The sequence below is a fragment of the Sinocyclocheilus anshuiensis genome, unplaced genomic scaffold (genome assembly GCF_001515605.1).
Source record: "Sinocyclocheilus anshuiensis isolate Anshui unplaced genomic scaffold, SAMN03320099.WGS_v1.1 scaffold730, whole genome shotgun sequence".
In the NCBI taxonomy this organism is placed as follows: Eukaryota; Metazoa; Chordata; class Actinopteri; order Cypriniformes; family Cyprinidae; genus Sinocyclocheilus; species Sinocyclocheilus anshuiensis.
The window spans coordinates 27,947-47,844 of NW_015544160.1; the positions used below are offsets into that span (position 1 = coordinate 27,947).

Genomic DNA, 19,898 nt, shown 5'->3' on the forward strand with positions numbered 1-19,898 from the left:
CTCAAAGTGAAAGGAAACGAGTTGAACATATACAATAAATATTTGAATAGCAATGTACAATGATATCTTCAGCTGTATAAGAGCAGAATATATCTTTCCCCACAAGACATGGACGAACAGCTGAAATACCACAAGGAATCTGTCTTTCAGATGTCCTTCCCTCCAGCGACAACAGCGTTTCTCACTTCAGCCAGATGCCTTTGTCCCCGACGTCTTCATTATAACCTTCAGCGTACTTCTTTCCTGGGAGCTAAGGAGAGATTTTCATGTCACATGTTAGATTCTTTAAAGCCCCGGTGTGCAATGGCAACATTTTACCGTGACCTTTAAAGAAATACACTGAAAATAAAATAAAGTAAAAGACTAGACACGTAATCTATATTCATGAGCTCCACTTCCACATGTTCTCTCAGCTGAGGTAAAGCTCCATATGTTTTAGTGCAAGGACTGACAAGGTGGTGATCAGATGAGCAGATGAAAAATCTGATGGCTGAACACGACGAGGAGCTCATCACTCCCCAAGATCAATATAACAGTGCCAGGAATCATTAATGGCCATACAAAGCACTTCTGTCACCCACTCCAGAAGTCTATCTGTCTCCTGATTTTGTAATGCCACCGACATCACTGAATGTCCTCAGGTGACACTCCTGCTTTGCGAAAACACTCAATCATTATGCAGGAACTTGTTGGGACATTGTTTGGGCTCCTGGACACACAATGACTTGTACACAAATGTATCTGACAAAAACATCATTTAAGGTGGATCTATCATCACTGAGACACCTAAAGCATCACTGCTCCATTCTCTCTAACAAATGAAGTTAATATCACCTGTCACTACTGATAAAATAAGAAGAATAGCTAATAGAGATCAGACATAGTTGCACACGGCCAAAATGAGGTCTTAAGCACATGCATCCCATTACATGAGGTTTGTGATCAGTCTTTTACATTTAGTGGCACAGTTTCAGTGGAGGGCACATACCGATTTGAAAGCATAGTAGGCAGCATCAAACTCATGAGCACCGACTGTGACTTCTGGAAGATATCTGGGGATGCAGGTCATCGTCACTACTGATAAAATAAGAAGAATAGCTAATAGAGATCAGACATAGTTGCACATGGTCAAAATGAGGTCTTAAGCACATGCATCCCATTACATGAGGTTTGTGATCAGTCTTTTACATTTAGTGGCACAGTTTCAGTGGAGGGCACATACCGATTTGAAAGCATAGTAGGCAGCATCAAACTCATGAGCACCGACTGTGACTTCTGGAAGATATCTGGGGATGCAGGTCATGTTGGCTATTCTTTGCTTGTCCTCCACCCTAATGAATGGGGAAAAAGAGTGAACATCCACATGTGCTTTTATTTTTCTTTGAACCTCTAGATGGCACAAAAACATACCGCAGAACCTTTAAATGTCTGCTTTTCACTGTACACATTCACATTTTTCTGAAGATACAGACAGCAATGCACTTGCAGCAAAGTTTATTCTGCACTAAATTGACCTAATATTCAGGGTTTTTTTATGTTCAAAGTAATTAAATTTACATACTGTATTTGCTGTTAATGCTAAAGACACAATAATTGAGAAGATGATAAATAGCTGGCTGACTTTTCCATTTATTGTCATAACATGATTAGATTCAGATGGTTAATATCATTTATTAGGTTGCGTGTCCACCTTAGAGATAATAACCATATTTATAATGTAACCATCATAATTAAAAATGTGACTTTAATCATATTTATATATACATATAATTTTATTGTTATTACTGTGAAGTCATAATAACATGGCATCTGCTTCAAAACTTTTAAAGCAAATCTCTTTATGAATTATTTTCCCACAAAATGTTTTGCTCCATCAAAAACACACACATTTATTTATGCAATCAATACACTATAGGAGTAGTGAAAAGCACTACTTAAGGTGTGCCTTTAGCCCCATTAAAACACTCAATCATTATGCAGGAACTTGTTGGGACATTGTTTGGGCTCCTGGACACACAATGACTTGTACACAAATGTATCTGACAAAAACATCATTTAAGGTGGATCTATCATCACTGAGACACCTAAAGCATCACTGCTCCATTCTCTCTAACAAATGAAGTTAATATCACCTGTCACTACTGATAAAATAAGAAGAATAGCTAATAGAGATCAGACATAGTTGCACATGGCCAAAATGAGGTCTTAAGCACATGCATCCCATTACATGAGGTTTGTGATCAGTCTTTTACATTTAGTGGCACAGTTTCAGTGGAGGGCACATACCGATTTGAAAGCATAGTAGGCAGCATCAAACTCATGAGCACCGACTGTGACTTCTGGAAGATATCTGGGGATGCAGGTCATGTTGGCTATTCTTTGCTTGTCCTCCACCCTAATGAATGGGGAAAAAGAGTGAAAATCCACATGTGCTTTTATTTTTCTTTGAACCTCTAGATGGCACAAAAACATACCGCAGAACCTTTAAATGTCTGCTTTTCACTGTACACATTCACATTTTTCTGAAGATACAGACAGCAATGCACTTGCAGCAAAGTTTATTCTGCACTAAATTGATCTAATATTCAGGGTTTTTTTATGTTCAAAGTAATTAAATTTACATATTGTATTTGCTGTTAATGCTAAAGACACAATAATTGAGAAGATGATAAATAGCTGGCTGACTTTTCCATTTATTGTCATAACATGATTAGATTCAGATGGTTAATATCATTTATTAGGTTGCGTGTCCACCTTAGAGATAATAACCATATTTATAATGTAACCATCATAATTAAAAATGTGACTTTAATCATATTTATATATACATATAATTTTATTGTTATTACTGTGAAGTCATAATAACATGGCATCTGCTTCAAAACTTTTAAAGCAAATCTCTTTATGAATTATTTTCCCACAAAATGTTTTGCTCCATCAAAAACACACACATTTATTTATGCAATCGATACACTATAGGAGTAGTGAAAAGCACTACTTAAGGTGTGCCTTTAGCCCCATTGTACCCTACAATAAAATATATATAATCTCGGTGAAAAAAATAAAGCAAGTATGGATTATTCATGTGGCCAACCAGAACTAAATGACAGATAATAATTCCAGCCAGCCCAAGGAACAGTCTACAGAAAGAAATAAAATAGTGAAATGTAAATAAATCAAGCACTCACAGCATTCGAATATGGTGGAAAGTGACGTCATCTTGCTCCAGCCAAGGGCCCTTCTCAAACTTGAGGTACTCGATATCCTCCACAACCTGAAAAGGAAAAACAGAGTCAGAGCAGTGACATTTGTCTGCCTCAATGTGCTCCATACACAGGTTCGATCCTTACCCTCTCAATGTCCTGGGACACACATTTATTTATGCAATCAATACACTATAGGAGTAGTGAAAAGCACTACTTAAGGTGTGCCTTTAGCCCCATTACACATTTACACATTTAGTCATTTAGCAGACGCTTTTATCCAAATAAAGCAAGTATGGATTATTCATGTGGCCAACCAGAACTAAATGACAGATAATAATTCCAGCCAGCCCAAGGAACAGTCTACAGAAAGAAATAAAATAGTGAAATGTAAATAAATCAAGCACTCACAGCATTCGAATATGGTGGAAAGTGACGTCATCTTGCTCCAGCCAAGGGCCCTTCTCAAACTTGAGGTACTCGATATCCTCCACAACCTGAAAAGGAAAAACAGAGTCAGAGCAGTGACATTTGTCTGCCTCAATGTGCTCCATACACAGGTTCGATCCTTACCCTCTCAATGTCCTGGGCTTGGGTTGCGTCATAGGCAAGGACCTCTGCCTCTTCACTGAAAATGAGATACAGGTTTTTGAAACTAAAACTGAAAACTTTGATATACTCACACCACCAGAAAATGGACATAATTTGTCTTTACTCAGAACCCTTATTAGTCAGAAAGTTGAGATAGTTTTAGCATGAAAGCTGGAATAGAAAAACAGATCCATTTCATAACTTGCTTGACTAACTCAGCATGGCTAACTTCAAAAATATTTTGTCAATTATTTCCCCAATTATACAATGTATAAAACCCCCCATGCAGCAAACAAATCAAGAAATAATTAAGAAATTATTTTGTGTTCTTATTTTTGTACATTAAAATCAAAAGATTAATTATTTCAACCAACAACGAGTCAAATCAATGTGTTCCTCTCCTCACACAACCCTTTCCTGATGCCTTGAGATTTTTCTGGACCTCTTCAGCAGGTAAGTCCACATAGACGACCAGATGAGGGGGCAGAAACTCACAGATACTGACACCCTTAACCTCATTATAGTGATCCACACCTGCAGAATAGCAACATATATCATACATCCTTTTCATTTCAATTAACAAAAAACAGCTCTGATATATTATCCACTGTAATATGACCACCAGCATTTTTTTCACCTTTTATATCATTTTACACTATGAATTTCGGACATAATCACTCACACTGCTTTCGGATGAAGCCTATCACTAATTTAATAATCTCTTCCTGAATGTCAAAATTAAAAAATTAATTATTAAAAATTAAAATATTTAATTCTTTACTCAGAACCCTTATTAGTCAGAAAGTTGAGATAGTTTTAGCATGAAAGCTGGAATAGAAAAACAGATCCATTTCATAACTTGCTTGACTAACTCAGCATGGCTAACTTCAAAAATATTTTGTCAATTATTTCCCCAATTATACAATGTATAAAACCCCCCATGCAGCAAACAAATCAAGAAATAATTAAGAAATTATTTTGTGTTCTTATTTTTGTACATTAAAATCAAAAGATTCATTATTTCAACCAACAACGAGTCAAATCAATGTGTTCCTCTCCTCACACAAACCTTTCCTGATGCCTTGAGATTTTTCTGGACCTCTTCAGCAGGTAAGTCCACATAGACGACCAGATGAGGGGGCAGAAACTCACAGATACTGACACCCTTAACCTCATTATAGTGATCCACACCTGCAGAATAGCAACATATATCATACATCCTTTTCATTTCAATTAACAAAAAACAGCTCTGATATATTATCCACTGTAATATGACCACCAGCATTTTTTTCACCTTTTATATCATTTTACACTATGAATTTCGGACATAATCACTCACACTGCTTTCGGATGAAGCCTTCTTTGAACATGGCCTCCAAAAATACAATGTCACTAAATGGAGATCGTTCCAGAATAACTCCCTGTCCTGAGAGAGGGAAACAGAGCAAAAAGAATAGCATAAACAACCTGGAGTCTCAATGTGTTCTCACAACTTTTATATAGGGTAATACGTTTGTGCTGTAAGGTTTTCATTTCGATCACATCATCAAACTTCGTATAATATAAGTGAACAGCTATTAAGTATCAAACAGCTTTGGTCACCTGTAGAGAGCAGGTGTTCAACAGCATCAGAGTACTGTAGCAGCCTCATGAGGTACATCCAACACTGCAGGCGGTAAGAGTTACCGTCACTGGCTTTGGGTTCCAAGTAAAACTTCTCCAGACTGCAGTTTCCATTAAAAGCCTTATCTAGAGGAACTTTCTCCTTTGTCATTTTGTCCACATAGTGTATGTCTGGCTCGGGCATGTACAGCATCCCTGATGAGAGAAACATTGAATACTGAATTAATATTTTTAATTTTACACACACACACATTACATTATATATATAAATAAACATATACATATAAAAGAACAATATAACAATAAAACTAGAGAGCCAGATATTGTCTTACCGAGTTTATCAGACAATTTTTGCGCAAGCGCTCCCTTTCCACATGCCAAGTTGCCATCAATTGAAATGATTTTGCTGTTTTCCTTGAAGCGGGAGGTTGTCCTCTCCCCCAGAGCATAAGCCCACCATCCATACCGCAGGTTACTGACAGCACTTGTGTGGATTTGAGCCTTAAGTGTATAAAACATCCTGTTATTTTTCCTGCAAATAGGTTGATGTTGTCTGACAGCGTGTACAGTCATGATCAGCTGCAATATCACTATATATAGTGTCAAGCCATTAATGATTGCTGACACGTTTGTTTTAAATACAAAACAATTTGTTTTGATAGAGCTAAGTAAACATAGCACAGCACCAACAGCACCCAATCACCACCAGATGGCCAACACTTATTTTCTGTCCGTAGATTTGGTTATATATTATGGATCTAGAGGTGAGATTTAGCTCTGAAGATGAATATGTGAAAACCGAACTGTCCTGAACATGCAAAGCATTTGTGCTAAAAGAGGAATTGTTGTCTGAAGAAATGTATGTTTTGTATGCTGGAGAATGTTAGTACGTGAATATGGATGTGTAAACAGTAAACGTTTATATATGCATTGAAAGTTGAGTGAATGTGTGGCATTCGTCCCATGGGCTCTGTTTGTATTGCCAGCAGATGTCAGTAGAGTCTACTGTGGCGTCTAAACCGACCTAAACGCGGACAGAAGAAGAATACGCTGTTGCCATAGTAACCGTTGTTAGCTGGAGCAGATTTGTTGTTGGCTAATTTTGGAGCTAGCTGTGTTGATGCTGTTGGCGTCAGTTGTGTTCATATTTTCTGCCTTCAGAAAAAGCTAATCAAATATACACAAACGCGTTTTATTTCTGCTCTGAATCGGATCGGTAACTACGTCTTTATTATTGTCTTTACTGCTCTGACTCTTGTGTTTTGAATGACCGTTCACAGATTTGATGGCTCTGACACATCGTCAACCACCCGCTTTGTCAAGATTTCTTAAAATATTCTTACCATGGAAAATCGTGTAACCAATCATTTTCAGGCCACAAATATTTCCCTTCTCTACGCAAGGCATTTGACAATGCTGTCAGTGTTTTATTCTTTATTATTATAGGAAATGTTTAGCATTTAACGTTATTGGTTATGAAACAAGACAGACGTTCGATCTTTTTATGTCGCTCAAAATAGTGATATTGGTTTGTACATTTAACGGATCATACTTTCATTCAATTTCACAGCAGTAAATTAAGTCAAATAATTAATCACTAAGCACAAATGTCTACTTCTATACATAATATTGTTTGTTCTTTATATACAGTGTGTGTGTATGTATATGTACATACTTTCTCTAATCCGTTCATCTATTTGTACGCTGTACTCATCTTCTCTGCTCTGCTCATAAAACATTTTAGTCTATTCTCATGTTTACTAGTATTATTACTGGCTATTATGAGAAATTCAGTCATCTGTCTATATTGATTTTTCTTTTAGGCACTGGAAGACAGAAGATGTCAGGAGATCTTGTAGCTGTGTGGGACGTGGCTTTGAGTGATGGTGTGCACAGGATTGAATTTGAACATGGCACAACCACAGGAAAGCGGGTCGTTTACATCGATGGAAAGGTGAGAAAGTTTTAGTACAAATAGCTGACACTCAGGCTAATACTTGTTGAAGTTCAGTCATACTTGTAGAATCTACTAATGACAATTTATTTAAAAATAAAAAAAAATAAACCAAAGCTGGAAACAAATGAAGAAGCTGCAGTTTGTTCCCATTTGTAATATTAGAATGTAATAAAGAAAATCTATGTAGAAATAGAGTTGCCAATTATAGATTGTTAAAAAAATATATTTAGACCAAAACAAGGATGGAAATAAATGAAAACGTTGCAGTTAGTTTGTGGCCATTTGTTGAGTTTACTGAAGAAAATCAATGTAGAAAATCAGTAGCCAGGGACAACGGTCAGTTATGCAATTTTGAATCTGTATTCCAGAGCTGTGTATTTAATATTTATTTATTTATTTATCTAGTTGATGATCTTGACTATAGTGTTCTAGAAATATGTGACATGAGTATTTTCATTATAGTGATGGGAGAAGAAGTGCTGATGCCTCACAGGTTTGTTCATAACTTTCCCAGGAAGCCATAAGGAGAGATTGGATGTTCAAACTGGTTGGAAAAGAGACTTTTCATGTGGGTGGTACAAACACAAAGGCCACTATTAACATCGATGCAGTGAGTGGCTTTGCATACGAGTACACTCTCGAGATTAACGGACAGAGCCTGAAGAATTACATGGAGAATCGCTCCAAAGTTACCAGCACATGGCTCCTCAACCTTGATGGCATCGACTGCAGAGTGGTTCTGGGTAAGAAATACCTGGTTGCTCAAATGAATATGTGATTTGATTGGTCTGTGATGAAGCTTTTTTCTCTTGTTCCCCCGACAATACTGATTCCTGTATTTTGTTAGAATGTAGAAACCAAAAGCATGGATTAATTTATGTGTTCATTGTTATAAGTGGATAACAATGAACACAATAAATAACACAATCCATAATTTTCCCATTGCAGTACAGCAGCTCTCTGAAATGCTGAAAGCCTTGACCTGCCACACAGTCAGCAGCAGTGATTAACTTTAGATTAAATGTTAAAGAAGGTTAAAAAAAGATCACAAATCTCTTTAAATAATTAGTGCTTAACAGTAAGAGGAGTTTCTCTTGTAATAAAAACACAAACGTTTTCAAACAGTCTTGTTAACTTCATGGGAGCGCTAGTGAGCAGATGGATATCAAGCTTTAGTGAACATTAGCACTTTTATCAGCTCATGAAAGTAGAGCATGTGACTTAGTTAGATAACACTTTTAACTATCACACAGAAACTTACAAGGACTTTCCAATCCAGACCTTTGATTTATGCGTTTATATGGCTTATGTACCAGGGGTGTAGCAACAAGTGGTGTACTAGGACACATTTTTTAAAGACTAGCCACTAAGTAGGTTATCAATCACAGGTCCTGCTGAACCTGACAGTATAAAGTTTGACTAAAATATCAACTTTTATTTTCAATAGGAGTGATAGCTAACATAGAATGAGACAACAGGCTGATATAGAGAACTCCCCATTTTTCAGATGAAAAATTCAGTATTGTGCATTTAATTCTTCCCAGTGCATGTTTTTAATATGTCATTTTACTGTGATAACATCTTGGATTATTAAAATTAAAACATCTTTTTGTGTACCAGTATGGGCACCTGTCACTCAGGTTAACCATTTCCTGCGGTCATTTGGCTTATGCTTTTAAACAACAGTAATGTACAGTTAGTGTATTTCATAACTGACAGTCAATGTGGCTGAACAGACAAGTCAAATGCCAACAAGAAAAGGTCAGCACAAGACACAATCACACACATAAGATAATGCTGAGATCCTAAATTTACAGTAAGTCACAGATCAGAGCACTGAAGGTGAGTCAATGAGACTAGTATGGTGATTTATATTGATGTTTTCATCTTTATCACTCATCCTGCAACCTGCTAATTGATCACTTATAAACTCTTCCATCCTCAACAGAGAAAGATTCCATGGATATATGGTGCAATGGACAGAAAATGGAAACAGCTGTAAGTCCAGCAGTTACTATATTCACTTACATTTATTTTCTAAACATTTTATTAGTTTATTTATTTTTTATTTTTTTGTAATACTGCTATTTGTTACCATAAGTTAATACATTAATTATCATTAACTAAATTAACAATATTTTTGAAGCATTTAATTAATGTAGTTAATGTTGATTTCTAATTTCCATTTTAATTTCTTCTACTTTTTAACAGTTCAAGTTGTGTAAAGTAATATTAGTTAATGAATTAGGAGTGAACATAAGTTAACAATGAGCACTATATTTATTAAATTGATTTTAAAAAGTTTATAACTTAATGAGCCCAAACTTATAAATGCTGTAAAAATAATTTTTCATTGTTAGTTCAAGCTACCTAAAGCATTAAGTAATGTTAATGAATTGAACCTTAATGTAAAGTCTGTCTTACTAATATATATATATATATATATATATATATATAAGATATGACTGTACAGAAATAATGACAGTCCCCACCCAGGTCTTATTTTTAGCTGATACCTTAGGTCACTGCAATCTGTAGCACCTCTCAATAAAGGTCTTGCTCTTTGTGTAAAAGTGAGTGTGACTTCAGTAAACAGCAGCTGATCAGATTTTAATTCAGTTTTAGATCAATAACACTTTTTATTATATATACTGCAGTCTTGGTTCACTGTGGAGGAAAAAATTATCCCATCAGACTGAAATTACTTGCTTGTGGATTTTACCAGTAATAAAATAAGCAAAATAAAACTCTAAATCTATCATTTGACGCAAGTTAGATTAAGTGCCCCAACACAATCAACAAGGCAAAGATAAAAACAAAAATGTGGATAGTTTAGATTTTTTTCACTGACATTTGACAATGTCAAAGTAGATGTGGCCACAGCCCTACTGAACGTACCAGTTCGACAACATATGTGACTACCATTAATTCAGGAGAAAAACATTCATCTCTCTTGTTGTTCTTCCTCAGGGTGAGTTTGTTGATGACGGCACAGAGACACATTTCACTCTGGGCGACCATGACTGCTGCATTAAGGCTATGAGCAGCGGCAAGAGACGAGATGGCATCATTCACACACTGCTGGTGGATGGCATGGAAATCTCAGAGTCAGAGTGATCTGTGTGAATGAGTGTGTTTGGATTATCCATCCTCATGAGAAGTGAATATACAATCAGGTCCATATATATTTGGACACAGGCACAATTTTAATTTTTTTAGCCGTTGACCAAAACATATTCAAGTTACAGTTATATAACGAATATGGGCTTAAAGTGCACACTCTCAGCTTTAATTTGTATTCTCATCAAAATTGGAGGAAAGGTTAAGGAATTAAAGTTCTTTGATATGTACCAATCTCCCCCTTTCAAGGGACCATAAGTATTTGGACAATTGACAAGCCATTTCATGGGCAGATGTGGGCTATTCCTTCATTATTTCTACATCAGTTAAGCAAGGTAAAAGGTCTGGAGTTGATTCTAAGTGTGCCATTTGCATTTGGAAGCTGTTGCTGTGAACCCACATTATGCGGTCAAAGGAGCTCTCCATGCAAGTGAAACAGACAATTGTTAGGCTTCAAAAACAAAACAAATCCATCAGAGAGATAGCAGGAACATTCGGAGTGGCCAAATCAACAGTTTGGTACATTCAGAGAAAAAAAAGAACGCACTGGTGAGCTCAGCAACATAAAAAGGCCTGGACGTCTATGCAGGACAACGGTTGTGGATGATCGGAGGATCCTCTCCATGGTAAAGAAAAACCCTTTCACAACATCCAGCCAAGTGAAGAACACTCTCCAGGAGGTAGGCGTGCCACTTTCAAAGTCTACAATCAAGAGAAGACTTCACGAGAGCAAATACAGAGGGTTCATCACAAGGTGCAAACAAGGCCAGACCACTTCTGGAAAAGCATTCTTTGGACGGATGAAATTAAAATCAACCTGTACCTGAATGACACAAAGAAAAAAGTATGTTGAAGGCTTGGAACAGCTCATGATCCAAAGCATACAACATCATCTGTGAAACGTGGTGGATGGTGGAGGATGTGTGACGGCATGAGCATGCATAGCTTCCAGTGGCACTGGGTTACTGGTGTTTTTTGATGATGTGACAGAAGACAGAAGCAGTCGGATGAATTCTGAAGTGTATAGGGATATACTGTCTGCCCAGATTCAGCCAAATGCAGCAAAGTTGATTGGACGGCGCTTCATTGTACAAATGGACAATGACCCAAAACATACAGCAAAAGCAACCCAGGAGTTTTTGAAGGTAAAAAAAGTGGAATATTCTTCATATTCTGTCATGGCCAAGTCAATCTCCTGAGCATGCTTTTTACTTGCTGAAGACAAAATTAAAGAAAGACCCACAAACAAACAACAACTGAAGTCAGCTGCAGTAAAGGCCTGGCAAAGCATCAAAAAGGAGTAAACCCAGTCTTTTGTGATGTCCTTGAATTCCAGACTTAAAGCAATCATTGCCTGCAAAGGATTCTCAACAAAATATAAAAAATTAACATTTTATTTATGATTATATTTATTTGTCCAATTACATTTTAAAATGGGGAGACTGTGTATAAAAATTATTGGTATTATAGGTTGTAATTCCTAAGCATTTTATGTTATATTTTTGTTCAACTCTTTAACTCTTTCAACTCAATTAAAGCTCAAAGTCTGCACTTCAATTTCATCCTGATCTTTTCATTTTAATTATATTCTGGTGGCATACAGAGTCAAAATTATGAAAATTATGTCAGTGTCCAAATATATATGGACCTAACTGTATGGAGGTTGAGACAGCATGTGCTCATTTGTGACTACAGATCAGCTTCCCTGGTTTAGCTTGTGCTGGTTCAGTAATGTAACATTTTGAGGCATGAGAGACAGATGTGTCTTACAAACACATAGTTTAGTTATATTCCTACCTCACATAGCATCAGTGGATAATTGTTTTAACCCTATAAATGGTTCATTTCTGAAAGTCCCGGACCTTTATTGGATAGTTTGATGATTGCCATGTCAAGTATAGACAACATTTTTATTCTTTGTGTGGTAGCACAATCATGTTCTCAAAAGCATAGAGTGGTCTAAATGTGAATTAAATGTAAACGTGTACTTGTTTAGAGTATTCAGTCTAGAATCTGATCTGATCTGACCAGCCACTGACTCATAAATAGGGTCAGACTACAGCAATAACATTCTATTGGAAATATACTTTTATGTGGCTTTGTGTTTTGCGACGCTTTGGCTCAAGGCCTTGTGACAAGCAAGATTACTCTTTTCTGTCATTCAGGTTTCATGTGTCTGGTGAATTCAAGGTGATGTGATGTGTTAGTCCTCTGTTGGCATCAGCTTTCTTCTGAAAAAATTATATGTGAAATAATTTATCATGACATATACTGTATGGAACAGTGTTGAGGCTGAACTGAAAAATGATCTGAATCAAGCTATATTTCCTTAAAATTTCTAAGTTTCTTTTTACTTAGTAGAATTAAAATTTGAATTGTATTTTAATGCTAAAGCTTTTAAAAAAAAAAAATGGTGGTATCAGTATTGCAATCTCAATATTTTTGCTGTTAAAATCTTAATTTGACCGATGTATTTTATCTTATAGAGCAACTCTTACATTACAAATGTTAAATATGTCTTGTTATATTTCTGTAATAAATATTTTCTAGTCTGAACAGCATTTTATATAGCTCATTGGACAGATAAAGATCATCATGACAGAAATTTTTGTTGAAATTTGGCATTTATTCAAGTCAAAACATTAAGTGTAATTCAAATCACATCACATGCATAGAAAGGCCTTGATTACTGATAAAATAAACAGTTCATTTGTATGGCATTAATTAAGGAATCAATTTAAACATAAAACTACCAGACACCCCTCATTTGCATTCTGTTGTAATCAGCTGATAACTATGAACTTATTACAAGAAAACAATTATAAATTTTAAACAATTGTAATCTAACACCAATGTTTGTAAATGTTTTTATATTAAAAACAAAATTTCATGTGACTACGTTAAGAGTAACAAACAACAATAGAGCAATTAAGGCAAGACCTGTCAGGATTAGTCTTAAAGAAAGAAGAAGCAGTTCAAAGGAGGCTACATAAAGGTTAAAAAAATCACTGGCATCTATTATCATCATCACTCATCCAGTAACACGTGATTTAGACTAATGATTACAAAGACCTTTATTCCTTATTTGTGTATAGTTCAGTATTATTTGTGTGATTACTTTGTTTTTAGAAGTTGATGTTTTTAAAATCAAAAATGTGGCTTGATTGATTCCAGTGTGCTTTGTTATTGCATATTGCTCTGTGCAACTACACATGGGTTAATCTGGTGCATATGACCAGGTATTCAGGAAGAGCTTGTTGACCGCTGAAGATTATATGCGTCTGCCCCATGTCAGTCAAGCTATCAAAACGATCCAAAGGGTCTGCACTTAAGGGAGGGGGCAAAATCATTTGTGGAGAACCAATCGTGTATGTCCCAGTGAGGACCTGGGCCTGAATGATATAGATGTACTGCTCATGTTTCTGCTCCTTCCACAGCCTCAGGGCTCCATCCACTGTACTGCTGAAGTATATTCCACTGCCATACTTTTGCTCTAGAAATCAAGGAAAACATTTTAAACAAGAAATGCCTTCAAAAAAGAACTAATTATTCTGAATGACTTCACATTTGTGTTACCTGCAGGAGGGGCGAACTCTTTCTGAAAGCCTACTCTGCAGATGAGATCACAGAACTGAGCAGACACACGCTGGTAGAGGCACTTCGGTTTGACTTTCACTCTCTGCCTATTCATTTCGAACAGCTGCTGTAGCATAATGTTCTCTAGCTTCTCCACCTGTAACAACCAGTGCAACCACATGCCATTACATATTTTTAGTATCACAGCATCATGCTAAACTTCCTCATTGCTGCCTTTGTATGTTATAGTTGAACACAGATGATGACAAAAAGCAAATAAAATGACATTGACTACATTAAGCAAAATATTATTTGTTAGTCAAATTTTTGCTTAACATACAATAGCTGCTCTATGGAGACATGAAGAAAGCCTACAGTGATGTTCCTCTCATACAAAAAATAAAAAATAGCATTGTGACTGAGATCGCAGCTTGCCTTTTCAATACAGAGCCCACAAGCACTGAAGGTGTTCCTTGCTTCTTTTTCAACATAATCATTCCTGATCATAGGTACTCTTGTATAAAATGAATTGTTAAAGGTCTTGAAAGGAAACAACAGGCCTATGTTGTAAAGGAGAAAAGATTAGATCAGGTCATCCAGATGTTATGAGACATGAACTTAACATCAGCACTATACTAAGAAAACTATTCATCTTTTATTAGACTACAATTTATTTACAGTTTTTAGTAGTTGTACATACATGTCCTTTCCACATTGCTGCTTTTCCCGTAGTCATCAACCAAACTCCAGGACATGAAGTTGACCTTGTGCTTATTGACCACATGGTTCTCATGCCCTTCCAGATAAGCTTTCTCCAAAACTGCACTGATTTCAGGTGTTTGTATACAAGGTACATCTTTACAGCTCCAGCGAACTACAGAAAACAGAATGTCACATTCTTCAGCTTGGGCGAAGTCCTCCTGGGCCTTACAAAGCATGGACTCCACCTCAATTGCTGCACAACTGACATCTGAAGGGTTTCCAGTGATGGTTATTCCACCATTACCATTCCTGAAGAACTCCTTGATGTGAACATGAAACTTTGTTTGGAGAGAGAGGAGGTTTTTATGATCTCCTTGGTCAAGATATATGACATGGTTATTATTTATTATCATGTTATCTGATGGGTTTAGCATATTAAATGTCCATGATTTTGCTTCTCTCTGAGCTCTGGAGTCCCTGGAGATGAACTCAACAGTGGGTGTTTCATTTGCCGTGGTTTCTCTGGCTGCAGAACCAAAGCCTGAAAACATTAGAATGAGGTAACAACATTCATCTCAGTAGTTTTCATGAGTATATATATTATTGCAATCCAGACGAAAGTGTAAAACTATGAAAGCAGGAACATTTTTAGTAAATATGAACAGTATATTTCATATATACTTCATTATATATTTTTCTCACTTGTCATGTCATTGCGTACTTCTGGGGACATTGCCTCTCCTTTCCTCTTTTTCATCTCGTTTTCGAAAGCCTAAACATTAGTGAAATCAAATATATGAAAAAAATAAATAAATTCTGCTGAATTGCTTTTGTGCATGATTAATTTTAAAAACTGTGCTGCACTAAATATTTATGCGGCGGATGAAAATAAAACATGATGAGTATAAAAATACTAAACGAAGGCTCAAACACTGAAAAGCAGAGTATATAGTTAGCATATATCACCTCCATCATTTCATTGTCCTTTGGAAACACAACTAAATTTACATCTAGTTTCTTTGTGTTCTGTTTGGCAAATTCTGCCACAGCATCTGTCATAATTTTGGCAACCTCCAATTTCTTAAAGCCCAGATTACCAGTACCAATAGCTGGGAAAGAGATGGACTTGTAATCCGAAGCAGCTTTCTTCAGACTATCCCATACCACCTTGTAAAGAATCTACAGACAACAACAAAAAGACATACTGTTTGTATTAAGACAGTTGGGACAGATCAGATTGTGTGCTAAATTACTGATAAAAATCAAATCTACCTGTGTAGCCTTAGACTCAGACCTCGGTGTGCATACAGTATGAAAAACCGCTAAGCAATTCAGATTATATCCTTTTGTCGAATAGAGATGAACTCTTGTGAAACTTGGGGTAGAGAATTTTTTTTTGTAAATCTCGTCTTGAATCTTGCTGCCAGCTTTCATTAAAATTGCTCTTGAAATCAGCCCCTGGGACAAATCACAGTTTGATGCTATGGTATTTACAATTACGTCAACCTGGTGATTGAAGCAAAGTGAAAAGAAACACATGAAATATCAATGTAAAATGTTTTTCCCCACCATTTTTCCAATTTTCATTTGTTCTTACAATTCCATGGTTTATATCAAACAAACTTTTTTAGAACCATTGTGTTCTTATAAATCTGATTGAACTTCAGAGCTTTGTAATTGATCACTCTTCTTTTTTTCTATGAGTACTAGACATTTTTCAGTCTTACCTTTTCCTCTTCAATAGACCCTTTTTTAAGGTGCAGTTTTATGTTCTCAAACCGCAAACTGTTGCATGAAGGGGAAGTCATGGTCTGGTTTTGGCCTTTCACAGCCCCACTGTACGAAACAGAGGTGCTGGTCGGATATAAAACTGCCCTAGTGGCTCTCTCCATTTCTTGGACTGTGGGTTCATCATTATTGACCAGATGGATTTCTACATTCTTGTCTTGAAACCTTCTTTTTTCATAGAACTGTTTTATAGTATCAACAATAATGTCTGCACAGCAATCTCTTGGAAAATTGAAAAGGCCAGAACTTAGAGCAGGAATCGCAACAGAGGTAATGTTTTGACTTACAACTGTTTGTAGGATACTAATGACAGTATTAGTTAACAAGGGTGCAGCTCCTTTGACCTCTTTCTTGGATGGATTTTGAGACACTTTGGGACCCACAGCATGTATGATATATCTACATGGGAGTTTTCCAGCAGGAGTGAGTACAGCTTCGCCTGTTTTCACTCTTCCACATTTCTGTATAATGTCATCACTCCATTTCTGGATCATTGGTCCCCCACACTCACTCAGGGCTTGTGCAAGACCTCCTCCATGATTTAGCTTCTCATTAGCTGCATTGACCACAGCGTCCACTTTATGACGTGTAAGATCATCTTTCCAGACTGATACTTCAACTCTGCTGGACAGCTTTGTGGAGTACCTCATCTCAGCACTCCAATCACCACTTGTGTGTCTACCAAAGGAGCCAGCCTCTTCCACATTGTGAAGAATAGCGGTGCAATTAAATTTTTCTTTAACAGCATGGCAAAAGGCACTTTTACACTTTCCTAGAATGGCAGCCTGTCCTGTAACCAGTGGCATGAAATCCTGTTCTTTGTCACTCATGGCTCGTTGCTTCCTCAGTACACAGACCTCTGTGGAAATAAAGTATTGATCATTATACAAAAATATTTGACCACAGATTAGTCAAAATATCCTATTGGAATGTGTACAGGATTTCTATTGGGATTTCATACTTAATTTAAAAACAATGCTAAAGCATACTAAAAAATAAAATACGATGCTAATAGGTTAAGTGATACATTTGTATTTAATTTTTATAGTCCTACTGAATATTGTGTAATGATTATTGTATCCCTAATAGTTGTATTGGAATAACATCTTACTAATGGAGAGTTCAAGGACATGAGACTGAGAAATACCTACATGAGTTTCAATATCCTAAATAATTTTCTTGGAATTCCTTTTAATGGCCTAGTGGCTTTTATTCCTTTTGGTAATTTTAATAGTCCCACTGAGAACTACATTTTCTAAAGGTTCTTGACTTTGTTTTGTTCTAATTCTAAGAAAAGTCTTCTAATAAGGTTGCCTCCTTAAAATGATTTGCTCGTTGTAACCATCTGCATAAAAAAAATCTGCTAAATGGTAACATTAACAAACGTTAATAAATGCTGTAAAATTATTTTGCTGATAGTTCATGCTATGCTAAGCAATGTAAACAAATGAGATATTGTTTAAGTGTGACCGAAAATTCTTCAGTCAAAATTTATTAACTTAAAAAAATAAAAATAAAAGATTCAATGAAAGTAAATGGTGACTGAGGCAGAAGAAAGATCTGAAGAAAGATGTCAAACAGGTTTATCCACTTTTACCGTAACAACTCGAACAAAACTGGACAATTCCGCATCCCAAAAAATCGATTAACACACTAAAAATAAAGCGAGTAAAACTAGCCTATACTATAGTTTAAGTTTGCACTTATGTAAAGCATGTTATACAAGTAAGCGTAAGATCGTGTTTGTAAAGTTGAAACACGTCGTCATTTACGACACAAGAAATCCGGATCGCTAAGGCCCAAAGTTCCCCAGTAACATGTAGCCTAACTGAAGTAGCCTTGTTTTTGACATTACAAACAAACCTTACGTTGGATTTGACAAACTTGTCAAGACAGACACGTCAATGACTGCCACAAATCACATTAAAAAGTTTGTTAAAATTGAAATCGAAAGCAAAACAGTTGTGCGACCTTCAATACATTAAATGCGCACAGAGGCTATAGCTACTAAATACTATTACGAGAATCTGGTCACTCACCTTTTTATTTCCTATTCTGCAATACGTCCTTAGTTTTACCCAAACAGAGATGGTTTCAAAGTTTCGAAAAGAAGAGACTAACTTAGCCTACTACAAACGTGTTTCTGCTTGTAGCTGAAACGGTTTTTTTACGTTGTGGAAAAACCCCGCCTGATGCATGACCATATACAGAGAAATCAAAAGTGAAAGTCTAAGTCTTTACACTGAGTTCAACAAACACCTCAGTCACAGGACAGGCAGAAATGGCTACTGATGAGTTTCCATTCGCTCTCTATGTGGAGGGCCAGTGGGACCCCCGCACTTCCAAACTAAAAAACAAACTTACCATCTATTTCCAGAGTAAGAAATCCGACGGAGGCGACTGTGATGTGGAGTACCCTGTTTCTGGCGGACAGACAGCAACTGTTCGATTCAAATCAAAGGAAGGTAAAGTTGCCTGAACTTCTATAACTGTTACTAGGCTATAGGCTACATCATGTATAAAGCGTAAAGTGATGCCTAATATGAGAAGTTTCTTAATTATAGCTAACGTTAGCTTAGTTATCTCGAAATATGTTATGGAGTTACGGTGGGAGGAGTCCAAGAAAGGAAACTGTTCAAATTTGTTTGCGTAAAGGTGCAAATTAAACTTAATAAGTTTGTTCACTCATATAGGCCTATGTTCTTATGTATGTCACAGTGAGACAGCGGGTTCTAAACAAACAAACGCATGAGCTCAATATTGGTCAGAAAACAGTGAAAATCACTGTGAATCTTCCGCCATCAGAGGCCTCTGTTCCTCAGGTGAGTATTCAATATAACAACCGAGTAACGTGGACGGCTAATACTTAAACTTGGAGTAAAAACTAAACTTTGTTTTTTAGGAATCAACCTCTTCGACCAGCATTATCACAGCGGGTAAGTCAGACATCCGGCTTCTGCTGCCCTCTGCTGGATACTTTCTGTTCCGCCACACCTAGCACCCCGAACTTAACCAATGTTATCAAATGTGCTCGTGGTAACATTTACAATAAATGTTTATTATAATATTATTATTATTATATATTTTTTATTAAACTCAAAAATATGAAATAGTATTAATAGCATGATAGCCAAACATGAGGTTACATCAACAAAAGTCGTTTTAAGTGTTAGATCAAGTAGAAAAAAAATCTTCAAAAAATATTGTTACGACTTTTTATAGTTTACTCTGATAAATTCCGTAACTTGTAAAACCAACTGTACAGTTATAACAATCTAAACATGTTTGCAGCAAAATATAACAAATTGTAGACAGTGGCGGCTCCAGGATTTTTTTGT

The 19,898-nt window shown here is 36.3% G+C and overlaps 4 protein-coding genes across 9 annotated transcripts in view; 2 read left to right on the forward strand and 2 right to left on the reverse strand.

The window, feature by feature from the left end:
- Positions 1 to 28: 28 nt before the first annotated feature.
- Positions 29 to 5,936, reverse strand: LOC107695566 (NADH dehydrogenase [ubiquinone] 1 alpha subcomplex subunit 10, mitochondrial-like). The gene is made up of 11 exons (XM_016495556.1): positions 5,750 to 5,936; positions 5,397 to 5,612; positions 5,134 to 5,220; positions 4,864 to 4,985; positions 4,477 to 4,519; positions 4,201 to 4,328; positions 3,919 to 3,926; positions 3,777 to 3,831; positions 3,615 to 3,700; positions 2,287 to 2,395; positions 29 to 250 (listed from the first exon to the last, which is right to left on the reverse strand). Exons 1-11 carry the CDS (start codon positions 5,934 to 5,936, stop codon positions 182 to 184), a joined length of 1,110 nt encoding a protein of 369 aa, XP_016351042.1. The 3' UTR covers positions 29 to 181.
- A 530-nt stretch (positions 5,937 to 6,466) lies between these two features.
- Positions 6,467 to 10,606, forward strand: LOC107695570 (fas apoptotic inhibitory molecule 1-like). The gene is made up of 5 exons (XM_016495560.1): positions 6,467 to 6,633; positions 7,241 to 7,371; positions 7,889 to 8,117; positions 9,323 to 9,372; positions 10,345 to 10,606. The coding sequence occupies exons 2-5, from the start codon at positions 7,258 to 7,260 to the stop codon at positions 10,489 to 10,491; spliced, it is 540 nt and encodes a 179-aa protein (XP_016351046.1). The 5' UTR covers positions 6,467 to 6,633; positions 7,241 to 7,257; the 3' UTR covers positions 10,492 to 10,606.
- Positions 10,607 to 13,099: 2,493 nt separating this feature from the next.
- Positions 13,100 to 19,524, reverse strand: parp9 (poly(ADP-ribose) polymerase family member 9). 5 transcript variants are annotated; one of them, XM_016495571.1, is made up of 10 exons: positions 18,600 to 18,760; positions 18,429 to 18,468; positions 16,500 to 17,419; positions 16,045 to 16,278; positions 15,739 to 15,951; positions 15,475 to 15,544; positions 14,771 to 15,313; positions 14,506 to 14,630; positions 14,071 to 14,227; positions 13,100 to 13,987 (listed from the first exon to the last, which is right to left on the reverse strand). In XM_016495571.1, the coding sequence occupies exons 3-10, from the start codon at positions 17,388 to 17,390 to the stop codon at positions 13,701 to 13,703; spliced, it is 2,520 nt and encodes an 839-aa protein (XP_016351057.1). In that variant the 5' UTR covers positions 17,391 to 17,419; positions 18,429 to 18,468; positions 18,600 to 18,760; the 3' UTR covers positions 13,100 to 13,700. The 5 variants fall into 5 exon arrangements, with proteins under 5 accessions (XP_016351057.1, XP_016351059.1, XP_016351058.1 ...); XM_016495573.1 differs by lacking the exons at positions 18,429 to 18,468; positions 18,600 to 18,760 and adding an exon at positions 19,450 to 19,524; XM_016495572.1 differs by lacking the exons at positions 18,429 to 18,468; positions 18,600 to 18,760 and adding an exon at positions 18,925 to 18,982.
- parp14rs1 (poly(ADP-ribose) polymerase family member 14-related sequence 1) overlaps positions 18,771 to 19,898 on the forward strand; it is a 13,451-nt gene continuing 12,323 nt past the window's right edge. For both annotated transcript variants that reach the window (XM_016495564.1, XM_016495565.1), the window contains exons 1-3: positions 18,771 to 19,025; positions 19,279 to 19,382; positions 19,463 to 19,496. In XM_016495564.1, the coding sequence (XP_016351050.1) occupies positions 18,842 to 19,025; positions 19,279 to 19,382; positions 19,463 to 19,496 (322 nt within the window). In that variant the 5' untranslated portion in view covers positions 18,771 to 18,841. The remainder of the gene's footprint in view (positions 19,026 to 19,278; positions 19,383 to 19,462; positions 19,497 to 19,898) is intronic.

Excerpts from the sequence above, each read along its gene's own strand:
- LOC107695566 (XM_016495556.1), bottom strand. The coding sequence starts at position 5,936 with ATGTTTTATACACTTAAGGCTCAAATCCACACAAGTGCTGTCAGTAAC. Across the intron at positions 5,613-5,749 it reads AAAATTGTCTGATAAACTCG|GGATGCTGTACATGCCCGAG; the intron begins GTAAGACAATAT and ends TTCTCTCATCAG. Across the intron at positions 3,701-3,776 it reads AAGCCCAGGACATTGAGAGG|GTTGTGGAGGATATCGAGTA; the intron begins GTAAGGATCGAA and ends TTTCCTTTTCAG.
- LOC107695570 (XM_016495560.1), top strand. The coding sequence starts at position 7,258 with ATGTCAGGAGATCTTGTAGCTGTGTGGGACGTGGCTTTGAGTGATGGT. Across the intron at positions 8,118-9,322 it reads CGACTGCAGAGTGGTTCTGG|AGAAAGATTCCATGGATATA; the intron begins GTAAGAAATACC and ends CATCCTCAACAG. Across the intron at positions 9,373-10,344 it reads GACAGAAAATGGAAACAGCT|GGTGAGTTTGTTGATGACGG; the intron begins GTAAGTCCAGCA and ends GTTCTTCCTCAG.
- parp9 (XM_016495573.1), bottom strand. The coding sequence starts at position 17,390 with ATGAGTGACAAAGAACAGGATTTCATGCCACTGGTTACAGGACAGGCT. Across the intron at positions 16,279-16,499 it reads GGTCTATTGAAGAGGAAAAG|GTTGACGTAATTGTAAATAC; the intron begins GTAAGACTGAAA and ends TTCAATCACCAG. Across the intron at positions 15,314-15,474 it reads AGTACGCAATGACATGACAA|GCTTTGGTTCTGCAGCCAGA; the intron begins GTGAGAAAAATA and ends TAATGTTTTCAG.